The 26,295-nt window shown below is 43.7% G+C and overlaps 2 protein-coding genes across 5 annotated transcripts in view; one reads left to right on the forward strand and one right to left on the reverse strand.

The window, feature by feature from the left end:
- Window positions 1-18,440, reverse strand: part of ZNF408 (zinc finger protein 408) — a 162,036-nt gene extending 143,596 nt beyond the window's left edge. The window contains exon 1 of the mRNA XM_069623202.1: window positions 18,331-18,440. Within this exon, the coding sequence (XP_069479303.1) occupies window positions 18,331-18,355 (25 nt within the window). The 5' untranslated portion in view covers window positions 18,356-18,440. The remainder of the gene's footprint in view (window positions 1-18,330) is intronic.
- ARHGAP1 (Rho GTPase activating protein 1) overlaps window positions 18,439-26,295 on the forward strand; it is a 902,391-nt gene continuing 894,534 nt past the window's right edge. For 2 of the 4 annotated variants that reach the window (XM_069623207.1, XM_069623205.1), the window contains exon 1: window positions 18,439-18,573. The gene's annotated coding sequence lies outside the window, so the exon portion shown is untranslated. Of the gene's footprint in view, window positions 18,574-19,284; window positions 19,390-26,295 lie in introns of those variants that run through there. The other 2 variants (XM_069623208.1, XM_069623206.1) reach the window with 2 other exon arrangements.

Genomic DNA, 26,295 nt, shown 5'->3' on the forward strand with positions numbered 1-26,295 from the left:
CCTGTCAACCAAGTCTCCCGCAAGTCGTGCGAGTCTCCAACAAAAAGAGGTTGTCTCCCGCACTGTCGCAATTTAACATAATTATACTGCAAAATCCGTCTAGAGGAAATCTTCCTGTTGTCCAAGCAAATCTCAGTTTTTCTTGGGAAAAGTTAAGACTTCCCCAATTAAACACTTAGAAGAAGTGCTAGTAAAAATGTTTCTTGATGATTTTGCCATACAAAATGGTAACAGTGACTGCTACTTTAATCTCGGAAAGGAGCAAAGAGGAAATCTGACACAGCCAGAAGGCATAGGATACAGAAATTGCAAGGGGCACGTCTCAATGCTTGTGCCAATGTGTTTCTGACCAGCGGAATGGCATACCTCAGTCCATCTATGAAAATATGCTCCATTCCATTTGAAAGATAGTAGCATAGCCCTTTTCTAGTTCTTTTATTTGCAACGCATTCTGGGAATTGTAGGCCTAGGTTTAGAATGGAGATCTCTAAGACGATCAGTCAAAGAATGCACGTAAAAAAAATATGACTTGACTAACATCTCCCGATTGGAATGTAGCAGGTATAGCGACCAGTCTGTGAGGTGGCATTAGCAAGAAGGTGACGGCATGCTCTCATTAATAGCGCACATAGTGCACTGAGGAGCACATGTTGCACAATGCCTGTGACCTTGAAGCAGCAGATAACCAACTCTTTTTTACAACTAAGGTTAAAAAGAGTGTCAGATGCAGCAAACAGGTCTGGCCTTTCTATGCCAGAGGAAAGCTATTTAAAGCAGAGTGCCTCTCAAAGAAACGTGTAGAAAACATCCCTGCTAGTAGTCATGGTGCACTTTTAGTTGCACCAGCCCTTTTGGCTACACACTTGAGACACAGATACATGTTACGGCAACCATTGAGGGTTTTCAGTAAATCGCAACCCAAAAAGGATTTGTCCAAGATCACACCATTGGGTCAAGTGAGTCAGCCAGGGGTGGCAAGTGTGGAGTGGGGTGAGGCCAATTGCATGCTCCGCGATATGCGGTCCACTACTCCGAGTTAAGGTTAGTCACAGGAGACCTACAAACTGACATGGGTCTCGGGGATGCCCACCCAGGTACCCTACTAACCCCAGCCCCAGATTTCTGGTTCATTTTCCCCAGTTACTGTGTGCCAATTGGGTTGATACTTATTAAGTCAACTATTTCCTGTCTGGCAAAGAACAGTATGTGTTAAATATATAACTTTTTAAAATGACAAGTCATGCAATTCCATTCCTAGAAATGCAAGTTGTTAATGCATAATTGCCTCTATAAATCACTGCATTTTCTCCATGCTTTTACAGTAAAGTTTAGGTTAGTGTGTCTAAATCTCAGTGTCAAATAGATCTTATTTTGTCAGGGAAGACGCAGCATATTGAAAAGTGAACACTTATGAAAATGTACATCACACGGACAAATGCTCCCGATGGCAAAACTAGCTCTGTAACTTGCTGCTTGCATACATCTGTGAAACTGGTGCTCAACCCATGAGCCGATCCCATACTCCTTATCTTATCACGCTGTTGCTTTATACCAGCTGCCCTGAAATGGCAGAAATCTACAATATTCCACCTATTTTGCCCAGTTCTCTGCCTGCTACGCCATCCACTCTGCTTAGATTCTTTCTCTTACATGATGAATATACAAGGCTAGCTAGATGTTTAGGCAAAGTAGTGATCAATAGTTCCATCCAGTCTGTACATCTACAGACCTACTGCACTACCACACACTGTAGTTAGCCTCCAAAGCTATATAGGATTATAATTACATGATATATTAGCGCCTGCAGAAGAGAGATAGCCAAACTGTTTTCAGAGACTTATATTTATTTGTGTCTATGTGTCTATTCATGCAGGTAACATTTTACAGACACTCATCCAGGACTTGGAAAGTCTTTGCACGCAATCACATAGTCTAGTTTATTTTATGAAGGGTGAGCACCATTTGCAGGGGATTTTTCAAATTTGTATTCAGGATTTGTTTGCAGTAAATGTCAAACATTTGACTGTGCATGCATTTGCCAAACAAAGTGGGTTTATAGTTCCTGCACCATTTTACTGAAAGCAAATTAAAATGTGTCATTGGTTGCCATGGGCCGAGTACATTTATAAACCAAGTTACTCGACCGGCAGGTCAAGTGGAATTTTGAAGTATTTGCAAGGCCTGACTACTGTCTTGCTTTAGCGGTAGACAAAACTGCTGTTGCTCATTTTGAGTCTTGGGCACAAATAACTTCTGGTGGCATTAAACATAATGTTGCTAATCAAATGGGTTTGTTTGCTAATCAAGAAAAATGTAATTAGCAAACTCTGATAATCACTTTTTGAAAACGAATTCATGCGTTGGAGTGAGTACAGTTTGTGCATCCTCTCTTTCATAGGCGATTCCCACAGATGGTCCGTCTTTCCCTAATAGCATCTAGAGAGTGTGCTCTGCATCTGTGCCAAGTCATGGGTGGTGGATAAGCATAGTGCACCCTTTGGGCTAGATTGTTTAGGCACATACTTTAATGGATCCAAAAGATATACCATGGCAAGTGAGATTCTTCCGTTTCCATAGGGTACAATCAAATGCAAATGAGGGAACGCCCTTTCATGAATGTTCTTCCACAAATGTAATAGCACATAAGCGATATTACAGGAGGCTTGCTTGCCTTTTTTAATAGCAATGTGCTCCCCATGCAGCGCAAACAGTACATTTTTAGTGTTAGCTAGAAGGCGGTGCTTAAGTGCCACTTATAAGTTGAACCATTTTTCTTGGAGGGGGATTACAGAGGGGCACACAGCATGTGAGATTTATTTGATTATGTATGCTCCCGTGGACTGCGCAGGGCCATGCTAACCCCCTCCCCACTAAAAACACAAAAAGGGGATGAAGGCCACCAGCAGCCAGTTTTTCGGGTTAACAAGTGAGGCGGTAGGGGTTTGTTGCTGTCAGTTTTAAAGTGAGATCCTCCGATGAAAGATCATAATGTGTCCATTTGGACCGACTTCTTCTCAATCAGATTAACTGACTGAAGGGTATATTTTCCCTGAGTGCCTTCGGATGGAAATTCAACAAGTTCAAAAGAGCATTGCTGTCTGTAGGTTTGTGGAATGGCTTGATTTTCAAAATATGACATCACAAAAAAAAAGAAAAAAAAAAGGAAATATCCAAGAATTACATTTCGGAAGTGTTGAACGTATGTGCAAAATGTTAATGTTTATCGTGATTATTAAGCCAGTTCATGAAGGACATGTTCTTATTAGCAGAACCCTCCCAGCCCAGATAAAGAATACGTCACCAATATAGTGTTTCCAAAATGTTATGTTGTTGGAATTGATTGTCCACAGTATAGATATACATTTTTTCAAAATGATCGATATATACACTTGCCAAATTAGGAGCCACAGTGGAGTCCATGGCCATGCCCTCCACCTGTTGATGTAGGGTATTTTGAAAGGGGAAAAAGGTTGTTTTTCCAAGTCATCTCAGTGCACCAACAAGTAGTAAATTCCCTATGTTCAACTTCCAAGTTGGGAAAAAAGTAGTCTTAGATGTTCATTCACGATTTCCAAAATGTTTTGTTGTGGAATGTTCGTGTAAAGAGACTAATGTCTATGTTGATTAGTGCCGCTTTATTCGGATCAAACATTAAACCTTCAACCATAGACTTTATAAAGAATAGTATAAGAACTAATTACAGGAATTTTCTGTTTCAGAAATAAATCGACATCCTGTGATAATGGTTATAAAATGGAATTATTCCCAGATACAATAGGACGTCCTGGATAAGGATGGAGTCCCTTGTGAATTTTTGGAAGACTGTATACAAAAAAAAAAACAAAACAAAAAAAAAAAAACAAAACCAAAAACAATTAGCCCCCTGTTCAGAAATAATGCCATTTTCTTTGGCTTGATTCACTCTGTTTTCAATTTCTTTTTTCAGAGCAAGCGACGAGTCATCCCTCAACCGGATGTAATTCTGTTTGTTGAAAAAGTGGCGCAAGCATTCAGATAGTCTGAAGTGTTATTACAATAGCTCCTCCTTTGCCAGTTGATCTGTGTGTTATTTTCTTTTTTTAAAAAAGGTAGTCAGAGCTGATCTTGCTCATATTTTGGAAGGGCACTTTTGTAATCTTTTCCAAGACTATTAGATCATCCATGACACGTTTTTCAAACAACTTTAGTTCAGATGGCATACGTGCAAAAGGTGGCATGAACGTGGATGGAATACGTAGGCCTGTCAAATTGTTAGAAATGCGTGCACTTTCGTATGCAAAAAAATATTTTATGCTAATCTCACGTATGTACTGTTGCAATTCAGTACGATAACATGTTTATTGGTCATAACAAAACCTAAACCCTTCTCTAGGACTTGTGTTTCTCCCTTTGTTAGTGTGTAATTGGAAAGATTTACCCTTGTCGCTGCCATTTCTTGTACTCATCGGTTCTAGTGGTTGCCATTGTTGGCCTCTGCCTAAAAAAAGTTCGAGATCGTCCGTGTCCCCGTAAAGGGCCCCCTCTTTTGCCCCTAGTAAAATATCAGAAAGAGGGTGTCACATGGGATGAATCATCACCAATAGATTACAAATACATACGATGGAAAACTCAACTCTTGTTAACTTATTAGATTCTCATTATTAGTCTTGACACTAAATCAAAAACCATCTGCACGTAGACATGTTAAAAAAATATATTATTTAATCAAACTATCACAGTTCATATGAAAGATACAATACATTGAGAGGCCTAACATTTGTCTAATACACACATATATATATATATATATACCAGGGCATAATTTAGTTTTCAAAAATTGATTAGCAGAGTTTGCTAATTACACATGTTTTTGATTAGCAAACAGACCCATTTATTAGCAATTTTGTACTAATATTGTTAGTCACTGGATGTTATTTGTACCCAAGACATGAAATGAGCAACAATACAGCAGTTTTGTTGAAATAAGACATTTGTGAGAGGAGGCAGGCTTTGCAAATTCTTTGAACTTCAGCTAGACCTGCAGGTCTGGTAACTTAGTTTACCTATTCAACCTAAGAGAAATGCACTCGACCCATAGCAAGGGAGGACAACAGATTTATAATGCGATTTCTGTAAAATGGTGCCCGTTACTACAAACCCACTTTATGTTTGGCACACTGCTGCCACCCAGAGTCCAGCCAGGCACAGTGAAACTTTTATTTGACATTTACTGCAAACAAAGTAGATGTTAAATAAAAGTTTCAAACATCTCTTGTAAATGCTACTTGCCCTTCATAAAATCTACTCGACTGAGTGGGCGAAATGACTTTGTGAGGTGTAGATGAGTGTCTGTAAAGTGTAAAAGGTTATCTGCATGAATGGACACAAATGAATAGATGTGATAAAAAAAAGGCTCTGCAAACAGTTTGGCCAGCTGTCTCCTGTAGGTGGTAATATACAATACAATCATAAAGCAAAGCAAGCTCCAGAGCCTAACTACAGTGTTTGGTATTGCAGTAGATCTACAGACTGCATGGAACTATTAATCACTACTTTGCATAAGCATTTAGTTCACTTTGTGTATTTATTATGTAAGAGGAAAGAAAGACTAAACAGAGTGGATTGCGCAGCAGGCAGAGAACTAACCAAACTAGGTGGAATATTGTAGTTTGTAGTCATCTCACTTTCAGGGTTCTTTGTATAAAGCAACAGGGTGATAATATAGAATGTCTAGGAGTATGGGCTCAATCAAGGGTTGAGCACCAGTTGCAAGATGTATGCAACCTGCAGGTTACAGAACTAGGTTTGCCATCAAAAACATTTGATCATGTGATAATATACATTTTCAAAAGTTCACTAGTCAACATGATGCATCTTCCCCAACAAAACAAAATATAGTTGACACTATAAAATTCAGATATAGTAACCTAAACTTTACTGTAAAGCATGGATCGGTGCAAAGTTTTACAGTCTCAATACTGTAATTATGTATTATTCAACAACTTACATTTTAGAATGGAATTGTAGGACTGTCATTTTTAAAGATATAAAATTGACACATACTTGTCTTTGCCAGACAGGATATAAAAAAACTTTAAAAAGTATCATCCCGATTACTTCTGGTTTGCAATTATGCATATGCCATGTATTATAAAAGAAGCTCACCTGAATGTTTGGTCCAGCTACTCTGGGCTCTGCCCTTCAATGACAAGTGTCTGAAAATGCCCACTTGGTGAATTGTGGTGCCACAACAACTTTACAAAGTTGTATGGACTGATTAACTGAAAGACAGAAGCCTTAATTTTTGAGGGCAGAACAATGCTGATCAGCTAACAATAGCTTGTTGAGCAAAACAACTCAAATGAGGGGCTGGAGCTCACTCGACGAGATTGGTAATTACTTGGCCAACATCTGTGTTGAAAATACTGGTGGCGTTTCAATTAGGTGCTAAATGTACTAACTAGTCGGCGAAGTAGCTGTAAGTGTATTAAATAAACATGCAGCACAGTGGACGGTTAGGGAAAACAGCAAGCCAACTTAATTGTAAATTATTCTAAGAGTGGACTGACTCGTTACGGCCATCTGGCCCAAGATTGAATAGCAATGCATGCATGCAAAATGAAGGGCTAGCATTTACCAACACGCTCTACCTAACACTACAAAAGAAAACCAGATCGAAAGAGGCTTACATGAATTCCAGTCCATGCGCAGAGCAACGGCTCAGACTCTTTGGGTGTCCGTCGCGAAATGAATGAGGTTACGTGCTGCACAAGCATCCAAGCCTGAATGGGCAGAATTAGCCCAACGGCGTCACATGCTGTACGTCTCTCTTATGGCAGGACGCCGTAGCATGTGAAACTTTAGAAATGGAAAAATGGTTTGCACTGGAAGGGGGGGGGGGGGGGGGAGAGAGAGGGACGGGCTACAAAGTTGAGCTGAAAGGCCAGTCACGTGAGGTGAGTCACGTGACTGCCGATGGAACGGGCAGCCAAACAAGAGCTGTCTATGTGAGGTCAATTAAATGAACCAAACAGACTAATGCGAAATCAAACAGATACGTGCAACAAAGGGAGCATGGACTAGATCCATAAAACTGGAGAATGGGACTAGCAAGCTAGCGTTAAAATCCCATGATTCCAAGTTGTTATAGAATACAACACATCAGCCTGTTCAGCCTCCCTCCCATCTACACCCCCCTCCCCCAACAACCTTCCTACACACTCCAGCCCCATCTCCACCTCTCCCTCCAACCACATCATCCTTTCAACCCCCCCTTCTTCCCTCACAAACTCTCACTTCCCATCCCTAAGAGCAGCACGGCCCACCATAGACAACACAGTGGTTTGAACAGTGCCCCCCTCCGATTCCCCCAAAATGCAACTGGTATTACCCACCCCAGGACCTCCCACCCCCCATTCTTCTCCTCTGCTCCGTCCCAGATCCTGTTCTTTGCCCCAGATTCCACCCAAAACTCTCCCAACCCTATTCTATTTATCTTCTCTCACAAACCGCCAAACCCTGCCAGTCCCCCACATATCCCCATGCCTTCCTCTGAATCCCTGACCCTTCTTTTAGCCGTCACCCCTTCTCTCCTCACCCGGCCCATCTCCCGCCCCTACACCAAAACCGCTCTCCACCTACTCCCAGTCAGACCCTCCCACTCACCACCCATCTATACCAGTGTACATGTTGACCGCCCTTTTAACCTTAACACAGTCCTCCTCCAGAATCTGAACCTGCTCTCTTGCATTCTCATCAACGCTAGATCAGTCTTCAAAAACAAATATAACATCTTTGATGAAAACCCAGACATCCTCTTCATCACAGAGACCTGGTTCCCTGGCGATTACGAACCTATCGCACACAAGGCCTTTCCCCTCCAGGCTCATAGTTACTGCAGAATAGGTCCATCAAAGGGGGTGGGGGCGTGAGTGGAGGTGGCCATCCTCCACAAACACCATCTTTCAGTCCTCCCCTCAAGCAGAAATTACACTGCAACACTGAATCTCTGCTAGTAACAGGAACTTTGCAGACTCCCTTAGTGACGCCCTATCAGCCACCTTATTACAGCACCCATCTCTCAACATATTAGGAGATTTCAACAACTGGTTTGACATTCCCCGATACCCCATGACCAGTTCTCTCACTGACAACACAGAATCCCTCAACATGACCCAACATATCTATCTCCACCCACACCGCAGGACACACACCCCGACCCTTTAGTCAGCTCAACAAACCTTATCTCCACCCTGCCTCCCCCAGCCACTATTCCGGATAGATCGCTCTGCAATCCTCTTCTCCCTCCTGACCACTCCCCCCTTCGTTTGCTTTCCCGCCAGGCTTCCTTCTACCAACTGCTCCCCCTCTCCCGTTCTTCTCTGAAATAAAGTCACTATTAACCATGATATGGCCAACTCCCTCATAAATTCATTCCAAGCACTCACTCATGAAGGACCTCTCTCTATTGACTGTTTCAATCACTGGCTCTCCAGCGCCCTCTTCAGCGAGATGTACCTCTCAGAGACCGGGCCTCATGCCCAAATGGTACACAGCCAACCTCAAATCTCTCAAAACCCTTGAGCACCACCTTGAGCAGACTTGGAGAACTAACCCCACGCTTCAAAACAAAACCGCTCCTTCAAGACTGATCAGGACCTACCATGCAGAAATGAGAAAAGCCAAAAAACCTTCTATGGGAACCAAATCCCCAACCACCAGAACCCTAGCCGGGAAATGCACATAATCATGAACAAATTCAAGATACCTCGCTGCTCACCCACTACCTCCCCTTACTCTCAATCACTGTGACACTATCTCCGATCACTTTCACAATATTGCCATTGATAGACACCACTCCATCACCTCCAAACTAGCTTTGGCGCTGCCGCCTCTTCCCGTCCCCTTCCAAGTACCATCCCTACTGCGCCCACTATGCCGGTCCGCTCCTCTTTCACCCCCATCTCACATCCAGAGTTCCCCAAACTTCTGCCACAAAGTTGAAAACCCCTGTTCCCCCCCTCCCTTCTTAAGAAAATCAGAACGACAACTTGTGCAGGCAGCATTGCTCAGAATGGTTAGTAATAGACTTTCTCCTCAGGTATCTTCCCAGATGCCTTCAAAACTTCTTATGTGGAAAACAGGCGTACTTGCACCTCCCACCGTCATGGAGAGGTACTTGGGCCCTGGCCACTCTACATTCGACCCTAATGGTCATTTCGGAGAGTAATGTCCAGGGGGAGAGGGTGCCCGCCAGAATGCCTCCAGCACCCCAGTCAACAACAGAAGAGCCCCCCACATACAATGTGCTGTCAGAGGATAAGCTGCAAGACAGAGTGTCACGTAAAAGAAGGGCATCAAACTACATTTCTAAAGACTCTTCCGAACTTTTGGCACAGATACCGGACCAGTTTAAGCTATTCAGCTCAGCAGAGACATTTTTTTGCATCACTCATACCAAGTATCCAGGCACGAGCAAACGCCAAATGGTTACAAATTCTTAGATGGGAGCTGATCCAGTCATCAAACGATACTGAAGAAGGGTTAAACGTCATCAAGGTGGAACTCTGAGCACTGGGGTTGATGACCATGCAAAACCGGTACGTCTTGGACCGCCTCACAGCAATGGAAGGCAGTGTTTGCTGAAAAATCGGGAGTGCATGTTGCACATCCGTGCCTTCTGCAGATGCCGACAATGGAACATTATCTCATGTGATAACTGCAGTACACAATCTCGGAGAAAGAATGAAGAAGGAAGGTGGTGTGCAGTCAAGGGACTGATTGAACATGTTTTTTTGGCTGGGTACCATCCTGGTTCGGGACTGTAATGAAGCTACTGGTACCCAACATAGTATTTTTACTGGTAATTTTTTGTATGTGCCAGGTAGGGGTTTGATGCTGTGCAAAATCTATGCCTAGTAGTGCAATGATGATGGTGACAATGGGCAGCCCAACAAAGGTGCCACATGATGTGAAAGATGTGCAAACAGGGGACAACCAGGAGCCTAAATACTGCATGACAGCAGTATACAACACAGGAGAAAAGAGTGGATAATTTGTGGCATACAACTATTCAGGTGCCCCATGAACTAGAATGGTATAAGGAGGTGTGGGCGGACCTAGCTGGGGATGGTTGGTGTATTTATATGACCTGTACTCCTTATGAATATCCAACAAGGGGTCAAAGCCTGAGATCTGTGTGCAGGGCCTGGATGCCAATAAAAAGAACTCCAGCTTGGGATGAAGCAGTAATGGAGGCAGAGGAAAGTAGGCGCACAAACAACCACGAATATTTGTTACTTTAGGAGTAACAAAATGGGGGAATGTAAGGGAGGAAGGGTCTTTTTGCCCCCTCTTGTACATTCCACATGAAATAAGTCTATTTGCTCATCCCATGTATTTCACTGACAACAGTAGAAAGACCCCCCCATCTCATGCCTGTCGTTCCGAAATATTAATCTCAGTCATCAAAAACAGAGCCGGTTATTCAAAACCAACCGAAGCAACATCTCTCTCTAGAAGTAACATCTGCTGTAACCGACCACATCACACTTCTGTGATATTCACCATAAAGTGAATAAAAAAGCTGCTTTGTGTATTAATATTGCTACATTAGTACCATGCAGTTCCTCCGTTATGTCACTAATATGCTTTTCATTTAAACACAGTTTGAAACCATCCAGATGCCAAGGAGACATATGTCCTGCCCCTTTCATCAAAAACTGTGCCCCACTCATCAACAACTCCTTTGCTTAAGGGATCGTCCTCCCACTCCTAAATAAAACCACACTAGACCCAAACCCCCCAACAAAATCTGCCCCATTACAACTGGTCCTTTCCTCTTAAAAATCTTAAATCCTTGCAAGAGCAGCATACCTACAAATACAAGAATACTTTGAGGCTCACAGCCTACTGGGTCTCCGCCAATGCGGATTCCGACCTAAACATTGTCCCCAAACAGCACTGCCAGATCTCAAAATATAGGCAAAGGCAACCTAGCCACCCTACTACTACTCAACCTCTCAGCGGCCTTTCATCTGGTAAACCACAAAATGTTATGCCAACACCTCTCAGCCGCTGCCCAATTTTCCCCCAAAGCCATCGCCTGGATTAATCATTCCTTTCCAACCGCACTATGAGAGTCTTCTCTAACATAGCTGCTGCTGCACCTGCACCAGTCCTTTGTGGAGTGCCCCAAGACTTGTGTGTATTACCAACACTTTACAATATATTCACAAAGCTGCTGTTCGACTACCTGGACGAACTACGCATCATCTAGACCAACTAAGCGGACGTTATGCCAATCCTTCTGCCTATCTCTGGCGACTACAACTTTGACTCTGCAACTCTCAATAAAATCTACCAATTCACCCAGGACTGGATGGCACAACATGAACTCTGTCTTAATGATGATAAGACAAGAGCTCCTGCTGGTAGGCAGCCAACCACGACTTAAACTAGACTCTAAATACCAATCCTTCTCCATAGACGCAAACACTATTACCGTCCTAAAAGAAGTTAAACCCTTCATTTGGACTCATCCCTCACCCTAACTAGGCAAGTCAACGCTACAGCCTGTGCGGCAGCCTATACAGCCACCACCAGCAGACCCTTCCTTTCCACAGACAACTGCGCTGCATTGGACAAAAATCTCATACTCTCACGCCTCGGCTACTTCAATGCCCTATTCATAGGCTCTTCCACTAGTAACATAAAAAAAACTACAAGTCATTCAGAACAACGTACTCCGCGCAGCTCTGAACATCCCCAAGAAAGAACATATCTCAGCAGCCAGGCGTAACACCCACTGGCTCCGAGTACAAGACTATCAGATTTACCATCCTCTCCATCACGCACAAACGTATCCACAACACTGCCCCAAAATACCTGGTCACCAAAATCTCCACCTCTCATTCTGACAGACCTACCAGAGCCTCTACTTCACACCGCTTCACCACACCTAAATTCAAAAGAGCCAAAGCAGGGGGACGAAGCTTCCCGGTCATAGCGACACAACTATAGAATACCTTACCACTGGACATCAGATCAGAAACTTGCACACGGCCTTCCACAAAAAAATCTAAACGTGGCTATTCAAACAAAGCCTCTGAAACCCCTTACAACTAACCACACTTATATCTGCAAACCCACTGTAATGTCATTTATGCGGTTGTATACAAATTGTTCGTTTTACAACTGTTCGAATTACAATTGACCTTTTCACAGTTGACCGAATTGTGAAGGTCAATTGTAACATATGTGGGGGGGAAACCCCCCACAAAACGCCAAACCCCCCACAACCCATATTATATATATATATATATATATATATATATATATATGGTCAATTGTGAAAAGGTCAATTTTGACCCTTCAAATTCGGTCAATTGTTCATTCGAACAATTGTAAATGAACAATTTGGGTAATACCATTTATGCTACATTGTATGTCTACCTGTAACCAGCGCCCAGATGCCCCCGGGTTCCGATCGCTTTACAAATGAAAAAATAAAATAAACACCCCCTCACAACAGAATCACCTTCAATACACGGATCAGCTCTGCCTATTTTGGAGCAGACTTGTTGCTTTTCAAAACATATTTTCATTAATGTAACTTTCTCCTACCAAAGAGAATGTCATTTTTGTAGTATGGTAAATGTAAATGAACCTCGAAAGTATAAAAACACTTTATTATCAATTGTAGAGCCTTAACTGACAAAAGGATGCATTACTTTTATAAATCTGTACACAATCCGTTTTGTTTTGTTTTTAACATCTGTGAGCTTTTGGGCCAGCTGCAGGAATGGATCCCAAATTAGTACATTTAGCACGGACTCATTGGATCCACCTTCAAAAGGTTAAATGATAAGCTCTGGGTTAAAGGATCTAGAAGTGTTCTTTGTATTTAAATTGAGATTGTCCATGAATTGCGTTAAATGGGGAGGTATTCATATTTTTGTTTATGCATTTTTGAAATGGTCAGTTTTTTGGTGTAAAATGCAATTTGTGTTATTGTGTATTCAGTGTATAAGGTTTAATTTTAAGCACACTTAATAATAATCCAAATATTAATGTTCTCCCACCTAAACATCACTGTCAATCACCCATCCCTGCGGGTCGCCCTCTCTTAACTCGAAATTCAGGACACTGAACTTGCCCAATACACCTCTGATTGATCACTTCACCCCCTCTCCCTCCACCCGGCCTCCCCAGCCCCATCTCCTGAAACACCAGGATCTTAGTCTCTACCCCTATCCCAGTGCGAGTTCCCCCAGAAACTCGTCCTCTTCCCACTACCCTATAAACAGTCTTTCTTGGTAAATTATAGTTTCTCTTTTGGATTCTTTTAGAAATTCCTTCCCAATAATTTCCACTTAATTCCCTTTTCCCAACTTTAACCCCAATCTCTCTCTGAGGGTCTGCAATTGTCTCTCGGCCATTAGACCCTTGATGTAACTTCACTTTCTGATATTCAGCTCTTATATGACCAATGTTATTTACTTTCCTGTGGCTAATCCCCAAATACTCCTACCCTCACCCAAAGATGTCCCTCTGAGCCTTCTCATACCTCCTCCTAAGGCATGGAAATTTGGGGTCCTTTTCGAGAGCCATCTTAAACTCCACCAATAAATCACCTCACCTGGTCTAAAAGGATGACTTTAGAGAACCTCCTGGGGTCATCTGATGATCATCGAACTACACTAGAAGTCATTCCCACATCATCAGATGTCATCACGCTGTTGAAGTCATCAGGAAATATCTCAGAATGGTGGGTGATGATTTGGGGATGCGCTTAGGATGACTTAATGAATATGCTAACATCATCCCCATTTTAGAAAACTCTTTATTCCTGATGCTTTTAGGATGACCTACTGATCACTTCAAGAGATTGCACGTTTGTCCCTGATGATTTGTGGATGATCTGCTGATTACTTCAAGAGCATTGCCATGAAACATGTTTGTTCTTGATGATTTGGGGATGACTTACTGATTACTTCAGAACATCAGAGTTTGTAGGATGATATGCAGACCAATACAGATTGTCATTCTGCTTTTGCTTAGTTGCACTCATGCTGAATGATCCCCCACCGTGGCAAGGTACAAATGAGCTGTACAAATGAAATCTGTAAATACAAGTAGCCAAGTAACACACACTCAAGGTTTCAGTTATAAAAAGTTGTTTATTTAATTAACATCAATTTTTAAATAAGCGTTCTTTAGAAAGGCAATTCATGTAACAATGTAAATATACTTTAAAATGACTTTTCAGAATCAGAGCAAGTTTGCGGATAATCTTTGGATATGCTTCATACACAATTGCTACACCCTGGGGTGACGTCAATCACAAGGACAGTAATGGCATTTATGTATCACACTAGGTTGCAGAAAGGAAAGGTTTAAGGAAGGAAAAAGGTTAAACAGGTTCTCAGTATATGCGAGGACAACTAAATTTTCCAATGAAATCTAAACAAGCCTTTCCCAGCAGTAACAGTCTAAAACAAGTTACCAACTATGAGGGAGGAACCATATCAAAGTCAGTGGGCTAGCAGAGAGTCTGCAGGGAGCCAGGACAGCCAAAGTCAATTTGAAACAGTCTTTGGAGTGGAGGTACTTCTTAAAATCAAAAGGCTTGCACAAAGTTAGAGAGTTTGTTACAAAATCACTTATAGGGTCACAAGCTGTGAAAACAGAGTGGGAATCAACTCAAAAAGTAAGCCACTGCAATTCCCAACTGAGAAAAGCAAGGCTACAAGACAGTGAGGTAAGTACCCTAAGTCTAAACAGAACCTCTGGTTTGAAGAAGAGTGGTCCAGCTGGAATCTGTCCTGCTACAGCGGCGCAGACCCCATGTTCCTGGGCCTCAGTCGTGGGGACATCTGTAGGGCTCCTGCGGTGGTACTTCGGAGGTCATTGGCGGCTACGGCCTCTTTTCGGTTCAGCGGCACTTTGCGGTTTCAGCGCTTAGTAAACAGCACTGTTGCGGATCTTTGGTACTGGTTGGGCTTCCTTCACTCCTTGGCTCTGGTGAGGGGACTCTAGCTCTGGTTGTCCTGCTTCTGGAGGGTCCTTAGGAGATTCCTGGAGCTTCTAGCCGGATTTCAGACATTTCACTCAACTACAGATTACTCGACCCCTGGCACTTGGATCTTGCAGCAATTAAGAAGTACAGCCAGACAGGGAAGATGGTCCAGTGGAGTTCGTCTCTGGGTTAGTTGATCCCATTAACCCAAGGGTAGAAGTCGTCCATTCCAAAGCTTCTCTGTCTGAAGAGAGAGTTTCAGCACAGCAGCAGGGCTTCGCCGGGCAACTCAAAGGTCCAGGAGGATGCAGCAAGCTTCGTTCATGGTTTCTTCATCGGGTGTTTCTCCCACTGGTCGACTCTGCCTCTAGTCCCAAAACCCTCGCTTTTGAAGCCGGTTTCTCCCATTCATGTACAGCCTAGGCTGTCAATGACACATCAGGGTCGCTGTCCTGAAAGGACAGCCAGCCAGCCAACCATTCAGGACTGGTTGCATTCAGGCATTCCTAGAGACAAAGAGTTTCGGGACCCTCCCTCACATCCAGACACACTGGAAACAGAGGCAGGCCTCAGGGCTGAAGTGCGCCAAAGGCAAGACAAACAAAGGGCTCGACGCACAGAGTAAAACCCAAGAAAGACTTCACAAACCGAAAATGGCAAAAAAAGAAGACAGGGGCAGTTTTTATAAAATGGTCACCACTGGGTGCTACACTGTAGCTGAGGGTTCAGTCTGCTGTAGAAAAGCACAATGGTAGGAAAAATTAAACCACTGCCACCAGCCATTCATACAAATGTTACATGAACATGTAGGATAAGGGGATACTAGGTAACCCCCCAGCACTCCACTTAAGATGGTGTGTGCTGGACCCACAAAGAGAAAAGGTAAGTAAAGTCAATTTCACTTTACTATTCTTGGGAACAGTAGTTTACACAAGAAAAGGTATTTTAAACCTTATGAGAAGTCTAAAGGATTTCTAAGTGACACTGCACTGAAGGTGTGTGTGTCACCATACAAAAGGAAGATGCATATGGAGTTTGTCAGACTCCCAAAACATAATCCAAAGGTCAAAACACATGAGACAGTGGGAAAAGGGTCTCACTCACTCCAAGGTTAAAATTGAAAAAAGTCCTACAGTCCAGCAAAAGAGCTGGGGGTCTCGAAGGTTGAAGGGAATTAGCACAGAAATGAGAATTCTCCCCAACATGACTGCACCAATATATGGCAGTATTCACATGCACTCCTTCACACATTATTCATGTTTGCTTTGCGCAAAATCCAATAATCAACAACCATAACGAAATGTACCTCCAGGATAAAAAAAAAAAACAACAAAAGAAAAGGATCCAAAAAAGAGAGAAGCAATAATTATAAGGAACCACAAAGTCCCATCGACCGAGGTCTCGACTACCCACAACCTACCAAATACAAGCAACAACAAACCACAAACAGCAAAGACTAAACCCAAAAGACCATGAAAAACACCAATCGAAAGAGGACGCCCACTAAGGAACACAACCCACGCATCATGCCTCGCCACAAGAAAGACAAAGAAGTCAGAAAAGACAACTGAAATAATAAGAAATGCCAAACCACTCGGGAAGGCACGGACCAGCATGATCCCACAACCCCAAAAAACTCGACACACATCTGAGATGGCCAAGGAGACATACAAATAACAGAGCAAAGACAGACTACAATGCTCGCTACCTGTCCACATACGACAACGGGTTAAACAAAAACAGCACAGCAACAACGAACCGACAGCCAACAAGCTTCGCAAATACAGACCCAACCAGGACACAAACGGATGACAACTAATAAACCATCACAACCCGGTCTCCACCATGGACAATACCCCAACCAGAACAAGGAACAAATTGGAAACCATCACACTCACTCTACACCCCATATATCACCAAGGCTGGAACAACAGAAGGGTAGCTACCCTATTTACCACCCGGAAACAAACCAACCCCACCATAAACCTTATCGGTCTACTCAACAAAGAGGCTGACCAACAAAGAACCAACCCACCCAAAAGACAACTGGGAAAAACCCACCTGGAATGGAAACCCAACCAACACCACACCGGTCAGAACAAACAATACTAACAACAACACAAAAGGTAAATCCAGCAAACTACACTGCAGCCTCCTCAACATTAGATTCATGGCAAATCACGGAACAGAAATCAATGACCTTCTAAGTGCAGGAGGCACAGGCGTGCTCTTCCTTACTGAAACCTGGCTATCAGACAACTATAAAGCCATCGTGAACGAAGCAATACCTGACAATTATAAATACACGGCAACAGAGAAAACCGAAGAGGAGGTGGAATCGTAATTATACACACAAAACACACCTGAGCATCTCGAATCATCACAACCAACGCGGAAGACTATGAATCCCTCCTAATCAAGATAGAACTCAACGACCAATCAAACATAGTATTCCTACTGATCTACAAACCATCTTCTTACAACCCTAACTTTGCAACAAAACTAGCGGACGAGGCTACCATGCTATCAACCCACCACAACTAGGTGAAAGAGATCCCACCGATACGAACATAGATACAACAGAAGATACAAACATAGATACAACAGAAGAAAAACTACTAGGCCACAAGAATCGGCAAACAACTCACAGAAAGAACTTCATCACCCCTACACAAACACTTTGTGACAGACACTTACCCAGAGCACGGTCTCTGTAGTAGCTGCACAGTGGTTACTGCGTCTCCAGGCATTAGTCTGCACAGGTATTATTATATATGTAGTCACTTACACCAGAACAGGGTCTGTGTACTGCATCTGCAGGCATTAGTCTGCGCAGGTATTATTTTATATGTAGTCACTTACACCAGAGCAGGGTCTGTATAGCAGCTGTACAGCAGTTACTGTCTCTGCAAGCATTAGCCGGCACAGGTATTATATATATATATATATATATATACATACATACATAGTAACTTACACCAGAGCACGGACTGTGTAGTAGCTGCACAGCAGTTACTGCGTCTGCGAGCATTGCAGAGCCTTAACCGTACTGTAAATGAGCTTTGGAGCAGCTATTGTGTCTATGGCAACAACAGGCTGCCCCGTGTAATTTCAAAATCAGATGTTTAGAAAACCACACACTTACAATATTTAATTTCAACAAGTGTAACGAATAATACAAGGAATTACAGCTTCAACGTGCATTCCTAGAGGTTGCAACAGAGCTCCTCTTAACAATATAACAACAAAGGGGGGTGAGAACGTCTAAGTTGATGGATGCTACAAAAAATGCATATAAAATTCACTAAAAGAGATGGATCGCATGCACTCACCTGATGCTGCCCGGAAACTGGACATGCGCGTTTCGTAAAGTGTAGTGTCTAGTTCCCATTTGAGAAACGGACCATAGCAAGGCCCGCCTCCACTTCATCACGTGGACTGCTCTGCATCGCATGGGTTTCAACTTTCACTTGTCATTTCTTTTTGTTGTTGCAAGAGAGGGAAGGCAAGGCAAGGCGTTGCAGGAAGCAATTCCTCCGTTCCAAAGAACATTTCCTATAATTGGTTGTTATTTAGTAAGTCTTAAAGTGATCTTTTGTTGAATGTTACTTTAATGCAGAGCGGTAATATTGGGAAGGCGGTATTTCTGTGTATTTTGGTGGTTTGTAATGTGCATCAGGTGTGAGGTTTACTTAAAGTACAGGCGGATTCAGTTTTGTTTTTTTCGTTATTTGAGTGTTTTTTGAGGATGTGTAATGGGCATCACAGGGGTGAGGCAGTATTGGGGAGGGAGTTTTTCTGTATATTTTGGGGTTTGTAATGTGCATCGGTTGAGATTTACTTAAAGTACAGGTGGATTCAGTTCGTTTTGGGGTTTTCTCATGCAGATGTGTGACTTGTGTTTTATGGAGTGGGGATGGGCCCAGTGCGAATGCGACTTCCACTGTACCAGCGAGCAGTTTATCCTCCGCTGGAGGGAGGGAGGGAGGGGGGTGGGGTTGGTGGATTTGCTATGTGCAGCAGATGGGGTTATATGTCTTATACAGACAGACGCCTATGGGTATGAATTTCCAGCATAACGGTTCAGTTCTTTCTTCTGCATGGGGGGCATTTGGCATTCCCCACTGAGGGATTGTTCATTTACCCCGGCCTTTGTAATGTGTGGAAGAAAAGGCTAAACGGAGGCCTTGTATTGCTTCCATTAGCAATCACACATTTAAAGTCGCTATGAGACACGCTAGCATTGTATGTTTTGTCTTAAAGTTTGCCGATACTTTCTGAAATGCCTTTACGGCATAACGACTTGTTTCTGTTACGTCTTCACGTGGGACGTGTACGTGCTTAGGAAGAGGATTACGGAGGAAGGAGTGGTCCAGGCTGTGCACCGGCAGGTATTTATTTTTTATTGCGCATTTATACTGCGCTTATTCGTCTCGGGAATACGCCTGGTATATTTGATATTTTTATTTACATCGAGCTCATACACGGGTGTTTCAGAGCGTTGCAAGGGAGGGGAACAGGGGAGAACAAAACACCGATGGGTTTGTATTTTTCCTATTTTGATTTTGGTTGCAACAACAGCGGATCTTTGTGTGTCTTCTTGGCTTGTATCCTCATCCCCGGCTCCACCCACCCCGAAACAGAAGTGGTTTATGGCCGTGCCGCCCACGCCGAGGGAATTTCATGGCAGATTCGGCTGCCGTTGTTATGTAATATTTGGTATCCCATTCCGATCCGGTATCCCCTTATGTCTGTGTTTGGCTCATCGCTGATTGGCTGCATTAAACTATAGGACCGCCCCCGTGAGTCTGAGCTCCGCCCAGCTTCTGAGCTGTCACAGAGCACTGATCAGCTGCCTCAGTTGCTGTAATAGATAAAACACTGTTCATTCTGAGAGAACGCTTTGCATTAAAACGTGAGTCTGCCTTTGAGGAAGCTGTTGATGTAAAGCTTTCTCTCAGAATAATCTATACGCACAACGGAACGAAGCTCGGCATTTCATTAACTTTAACTTGTCATTGAAATACGAGGCTTTGACTGATAGGCGCCATTCATGACTCATTACAGTTTGCTTATACCAAGACAGTTACAGCTATGAAAAGTTTCTTAAGCCTCACAATATTGTCCAGTCAGGGGAGTATCCAGCATTGCAAGAGGGGGTCGGGAGACAGCCACGACGACATTCCTGCTACTTTCCCCTCAAATGCAGTGCACGCAATTGCAGGTTGTCTCGTTCGCGCCCACAAATCGCCCACCCCTGTCCCAAATCTACTTTTTTGGTAACATTACTAGTGTTATATGGCATTTTAACACAAAAAAGAAACTGCAGAATTATTATAGATGCAGTGAACTCATCTATTGGAGCTCTGTCCAGGCACACTCTGTTAGGCAGAAACCTGTGCAGTTCCCTCTGGGACCACTGCACAAGATTTAAGGCTACAGGTGTTTGGCAGTAAACCCACTTGGTAGCAGTCTGTACCACACAGATTCAGTTGGTAGCTGTGGCTGAGCAGTCAGACTTCCCTCAAGAAGAGTTAGGCAGTATACAGAGTATTCACAATAGGTCAAAAGAACACAGTAGAACGAGCAAACACTGACCAGAGCTTTGTGTAAAAGAGATATAATTATTTATTTAAAACCACATCTAGTAAAACACACACACTAATGTTAAGCAGTTAAAAAACACGGTCACTAAAAGATATACACTCCCTTAAAAGAATATTAGACCAGTCTTAAGTTAAGCCCCACTTATTTTCAGACAGCGGTGAGCGCTTAACGCAGATGGCACTCTAATAATTTGTTTTAAAAAGGGAAAGAAAAGCAGAGTATAATTTGAAACAGATCCCAACACTTTAACAAGAACATAACAAGAGAGGAAGGCAAAGTAAAACCGTTAAGTTAGAGTTCAGAAGGCCGGATCCACTTTAGGAGGATCAGAACGACATGTGTCCAAGGTCACACGGTTGAAGTGCACAAAAGTCTTGAAAAGGTTCAGAAAGAGTTGGACCAAAAGAAAGGGACCAGTTAGATGGTCAAGGCGGCCAGCCCAGTACAGAAGGTTAAGGGATTATTATTACCTTATAGCAATCTTTAGAAAGGGAGGCCTGGCGGACTCGGTACCTTTAAAGTGGTGAGAATACTCCAGCGGGGGAAGTTGTTCCTGGCAGCGGATGCAAGTCGGTGCTTCATCTGGGGGAAGAGAGGATCTCGTCGGGGAGGAAGACAGGAGTCTGTTGCACTGCCAGGGAAGAAACCAGCCGCGGAGTTCTCACTTAAAAGGAGCGGTCCTTTTAGTCGCGGTCCAGTGGTAAGTGGCTATCCGGTGGCCGGGGTGCTTGGCACGGGCAATTCGACCACAAGACATCCTGGGATGCGAGGAAAAGAAGGTAAACTGGTTGTGCCCACCAGTCAGGGAAGAAGCCCCTCCAGCCAGGAGATCTTCTCTGGTCGTCGGGAAGTGGTGAGTCGGTTCCGCAGGGCTCCACCGCTGGTGTCGTCGTGGTAGGTCGGCTCAGCTTCTCCCTCGTCGGATTTTCAGGTCCTGTGGCGACTTCTGAAGTTCCAGTCCCCAAAGCCCTGCTTTTATGCAGCACACCCCCATTCACTCAGCCTAGCTGTCAATCAAACATGCTAAGTGGTGAGCCGGCCAGCTCACCACTTGGGCCAATCAGACAAGAGTGCGACTTGAGTTACCAAGGTAACTCAGTCCAGGGTGCCTATACCCCCTCCCACACCTCCTGTGGTACCCAGACAGAGTGACACCACTTTTGGAGGCTTCTGTGGAGAAGCCCGCCAAAAAGTGGAACAAAGGGCTCGACTTGGGTTGGAGTCACAGAAGAGAACACAGCCATTTTAGAATCGAGTCCTGGCAGAAAATACCAACCGGCGAATTAATATTAAATAAATAAACCGGCGGTATGTTCGAGGCTATGAGAATTAAATAATTAAAGTTGGTAGCCTCGAACAATGGGGAAAATCCCATAGGGATATATTCGCGGTCGAATATAAAAAGTAGTATCCACTGCCACCAGCCAAAACTCGATCAGGGGGGACGGAGACGTGCCCCCTCGACTAACATACCCCGGGGCAATCGAATTGCCCCGACCAGTATGTCCACAATATGATGGTTTGTACCGGTTTCTGTTAATAATTTGGCACTAGTAAAGCCAATGGTGACTTTACGTGCCCTGGGAGACAGTAGTCCGTCCCAGGGTATGGAGTCTATGGTGGGTTGTCACTATGACACCCCTGTGTCACTGCACGGAGGGTGCTGTGTAACACACATAGTAAAAACACATGAGACACTATGGAGTAAAGGACCCCATAGCCCATAAAACACATAAACGGTCAAAGGAACACCATAAATCATGTCCAAGAGTGGGAGAAAGAGTCTGACTCTTGGCAGGAGAAAAAAACAAACTCCAGAAATCCAGCAAAGCTGCTAGGGGACTCACTAGGTTAGGAAATTCAGCCTAAAGAGAGAATTCTCCCTAACACACTCCTAATTTGCATATGGATTGCACCAACAGAAATTACTTCCCAGAAAGCACATCGCAAGGAGCATCATCAGTCTTTGATACTTGGAGGCACCATGGAAGTGACTTTAGAAAAAGTTGTTATAAGTAAGCCAAGTGGCAAATAATGTTGTGGTGCAACATACCTAAATCGCACTGTTATATATGGAGCAAGTCAGGCTTTAAACTTACAGAGCTGCAGATAAGACAGTCTGATTACATGATCTGCCCAGGATCACACACTTTGGTGAAATGGTGAAACCGGGATGTGGACAATTTAAGCAACTGAGCACATCTTCACATGTATAGTTTATATAGATATTTATTAAGGTTTCCCTTTGCATTTCATGTGCTTAAATAATACTTTATTTATAGCAATGCCTTGGAAGCAAAGCACATTACATAAGAAACTACCCTTTCATTATTAGCTTTACACTATACATCATTATAGAAATATGTTGAGCAATAAGAAGACTGATTTAGTTGTATTCTCCGCATCCTGCATGCAAAGTCACAATAGCCTCATGCAGATAAATGTGAGCCTAACAAACCCCCCTTGAGTAAAGCCATAGTCATTATTTCATAAAGCCTGCAGCATTATGCAACGTTCTCCCACCTGATCACTCCCTCCCATGCACATTTCTAAAGGGACAAAAGTCCCTGCTAATAGTCCCCCCCCCTTCCCATCAGTGCCTAATGGCTCACATTGAAATGCTCTATTGACACAGAGCAACTGGAGAGCCCCTTTGCTGCTGCCGGGAGTTCATTGGGACATTGTCCTGGCAGAGGTTTCGGAAAGGGTAGGGTGTCCTGCTGCCAGGACAATTACCGTCCTGAGCAGGAATTACTCAGCACACATTGTCCTGCCAGCGGGACACCTTTTCCGTTGGGCACACTCATTGAGGTGCCAAACGGGATAGGTGGCCCACTCACAAAGTCCCAGTCAGGCTCTCAAGAGCCTGTGGGGTGGCAGCGTGCTGGCCCCCTGCTCAGTATGCCACGTGTCCAGATGTTCTCCAGCAGGTCAAGATATGAAGCTTTAAAGTCCCTGGTGCCACATCTGAGTTCATGAACCAGCCTTGTGCATTTCACCCATCCTCCTGATTGAGGGGCTTTATTTAACACACCACATAAGACTTCCTCCATTAGGTTCGACACTTTTTTTGTCAAAATGTTATATTCAAGAAAGAGCGTGAACAGTAATTTCAACAAAGTGATGCATCCTCATCATTTATCACCACAGATTCCTTACATAAATCAAGAAATGCAACCTTTCAAATTCAATTTTCCATCAAAGAGGCACAAAAACAACGACAAAGAGCAATACATAGGGAAAGTCGGTGGGTACAAGGTGTGTCTGTGACAGACGGGAACATCGACAAAACAGAACACACTGATACAACAAGCATTAGCAATGCAAACAGTTTGGGCTTTTTTGTAGGCATGGCAAAGGAACTTGCCAGGCACAGTCATATTGGTATTAACTGCCCATTGATAGTTGCAGGTGCAAAATGGTGCGAGTACCTGGGCATCTAAGCAGTGTCCGGCAAGTTCCTTATATTATACACAAGCCAACACTGTTGGCTTTGCCAATGCTTGTGCTTAACAGGACTTCAATGAAATAAACACAGAATGGTTATAAATCAAGTGGCTGAATGCAGACCTGGCTTCAGCATTTTTATTACACCAGTAGCATGTTTACAGCACCAATTAAGTCTGCAAGCTCTGTGCCAAACAATGTCTACAAGCTGTGTGGCCTTTTCATATGCTGACACCTAAAGGGTTTCTGTCAAAGAGGCTGATAACTCAAAAGTAGGTTCTGGGACAAGGAAGAGTTGCATGGCGTTAATATGCCTGAGATATGTAGAAATGAATATTTCTACACATAAAGTTGACTTCCTAAAATAAAGCAAATAGGGCCTCATTATGACTGTGCCGGTCCGCTAACAGCGTTGCCGGTAAGTCTACCGGCACTGTTACTGGACAGACACTGTACAACTCCGCGTGTGCGTGCCATCCCACCCGCAGTTTCACAGAAGCACCAACACCGTTCTTAACGGTGCCAGTGCTTCCGTGGTCCCAATTCCCGAATGGGGACTAACAGAATTATCAGCGCCTGATTTCCCATCTACTGGGGTTGTAATATCCCGGTGTTACCAGGAAGTCAGGCACTGGTAATTTTTTTCGGGTCTGACGGCAACCTGTCGGTTTTACCAGCAAGCTTACTGCCAGACCCGTAATGAGGCCCATAGTCTTGTTCTTGTTAACAAGATACAGTATTTTTCATAAAGCATCTATGCTTCTATCACACCCGGCTGGTGTGCATAGTGTAGTTTGCTCCACAAGCAGGAGAGCACCATGGGAGCAACCTCACTGCCTGCCGCTCTGTGCTTTTCTGTGCAGCGCCCTGCAACACCCTCACACTCCTCCTCGACCACAAGTGGCGTGCCCTTGTGGCGTGGGTCGGAGCGATGCGGGCAACACTACAGTCTGTCAACACAGTAGACATACATGTTGTGCTTCTCACCCCTTACAGCATCTGCAGGTAAGAAGCCCTCAATTCTGAACACAAGTGGGATACTGCTTTGGTGCATGAGTGCAGCAGGCACGCATTGTGTTACCTCCCTTTTTCAATTGACCGGGCTCAGACCCTGAGTGATATGTTGTGCTGCTGCAAGTGCCACCTCTTCTCTCCTGCATGTCCTTTGGTTTCACGTCCTTAGTTCAGAAGATGTGCATGAGTGGAGTGCGGTACTGATGTATTCCTCTTTTGTGCCGCTCAATACAGAAGCCCTGCTGGATTATTTGTCAGTGAGTAGGATTGATACCGCCTTCCCTTTTGAAGCCCCACTGCCACAAGCATGTTAAAGCATGTTAGCTGCTCTAATGCAGTTCTTGGTGTAACCCCCCTGGTTTAGCAAAGTCTTCCATACCAGATGATACTCTTAGCAAATGGAACAGTTCCTATTTCATCAACCTTGCAGCCGTGGAAGCTGTCAATGTTGTCAACGCTGTGAGGCCTCATTAGAATATGTTTCACCATGAAAATATTTGAAATAAATAAAATAAAAATTATACCTACTCCTGCTCACATGGAGATCACGGTAGCAAGTGTATTAATCCTCTCCACAGCAATATTACCAGTCTAGATATCTTATAGGCTGTGTATATCATACATTTGTTAAGGAGATGCATATAGCAGGCGCAGGCAGTATGTAAAACGGATTAATTGTCATGCATATTAAAGCCGTTCAAGGGTGCCCTAGTGAGTGGATGTGTTACAGAGGTGGGGATTATACTTATAACATGTGTTTATCCCTTCCATGATGATTTTCAGGATGCCATATTGGGTGCTGGAATGGTAAGTGTTTGTCTTTATCTCTTTCTCTCTCACATAATCTTTCACAAAACACCCTCCATAAACTAAATGCACTCTTGCCACTTCAATAATACACCTTGACCATTAACCTCATATAATTTCAGTCTTTGATAGACCCTGAAAGTGTAAAAGGCGCAGTCTAGAGGTGATCCTCAGATCTCTGTGGTGGGGACTCAACCCACGGAACAACCTTACTGGCTCAACAGATGGCTATAGTCGGCCATGATCAGCAATACTTGACCATGATTGGCGATGGTTAGCTATGATTGGGAATGGTGGGCCATGGTTGGCAATGATTGGCTTGGGGATAGGCAACCCTGGTTGGTTTGAACATTGGCAAAAGTCAGCAATGGCTGACTGCGTTGGGCAATGGTCGCTTGCCGTCTGATCCCTAAAAAATGTTT

This window comes from Ambystoma mexicanum, chromosome 11 (assembly GCF_040938575.1).
Source record: "Ambystoma mexicanum isolate Mex_15411 chromosome 11, UKY_AmexF1_1, whole genome shotgun sequence".
Lineage (NCBI taxonomy): Eukaryota > Metazoa > Chordata > Amphibia > Caudata > Ambystomatidae > Ambystoma > Ambystoma mexicanum.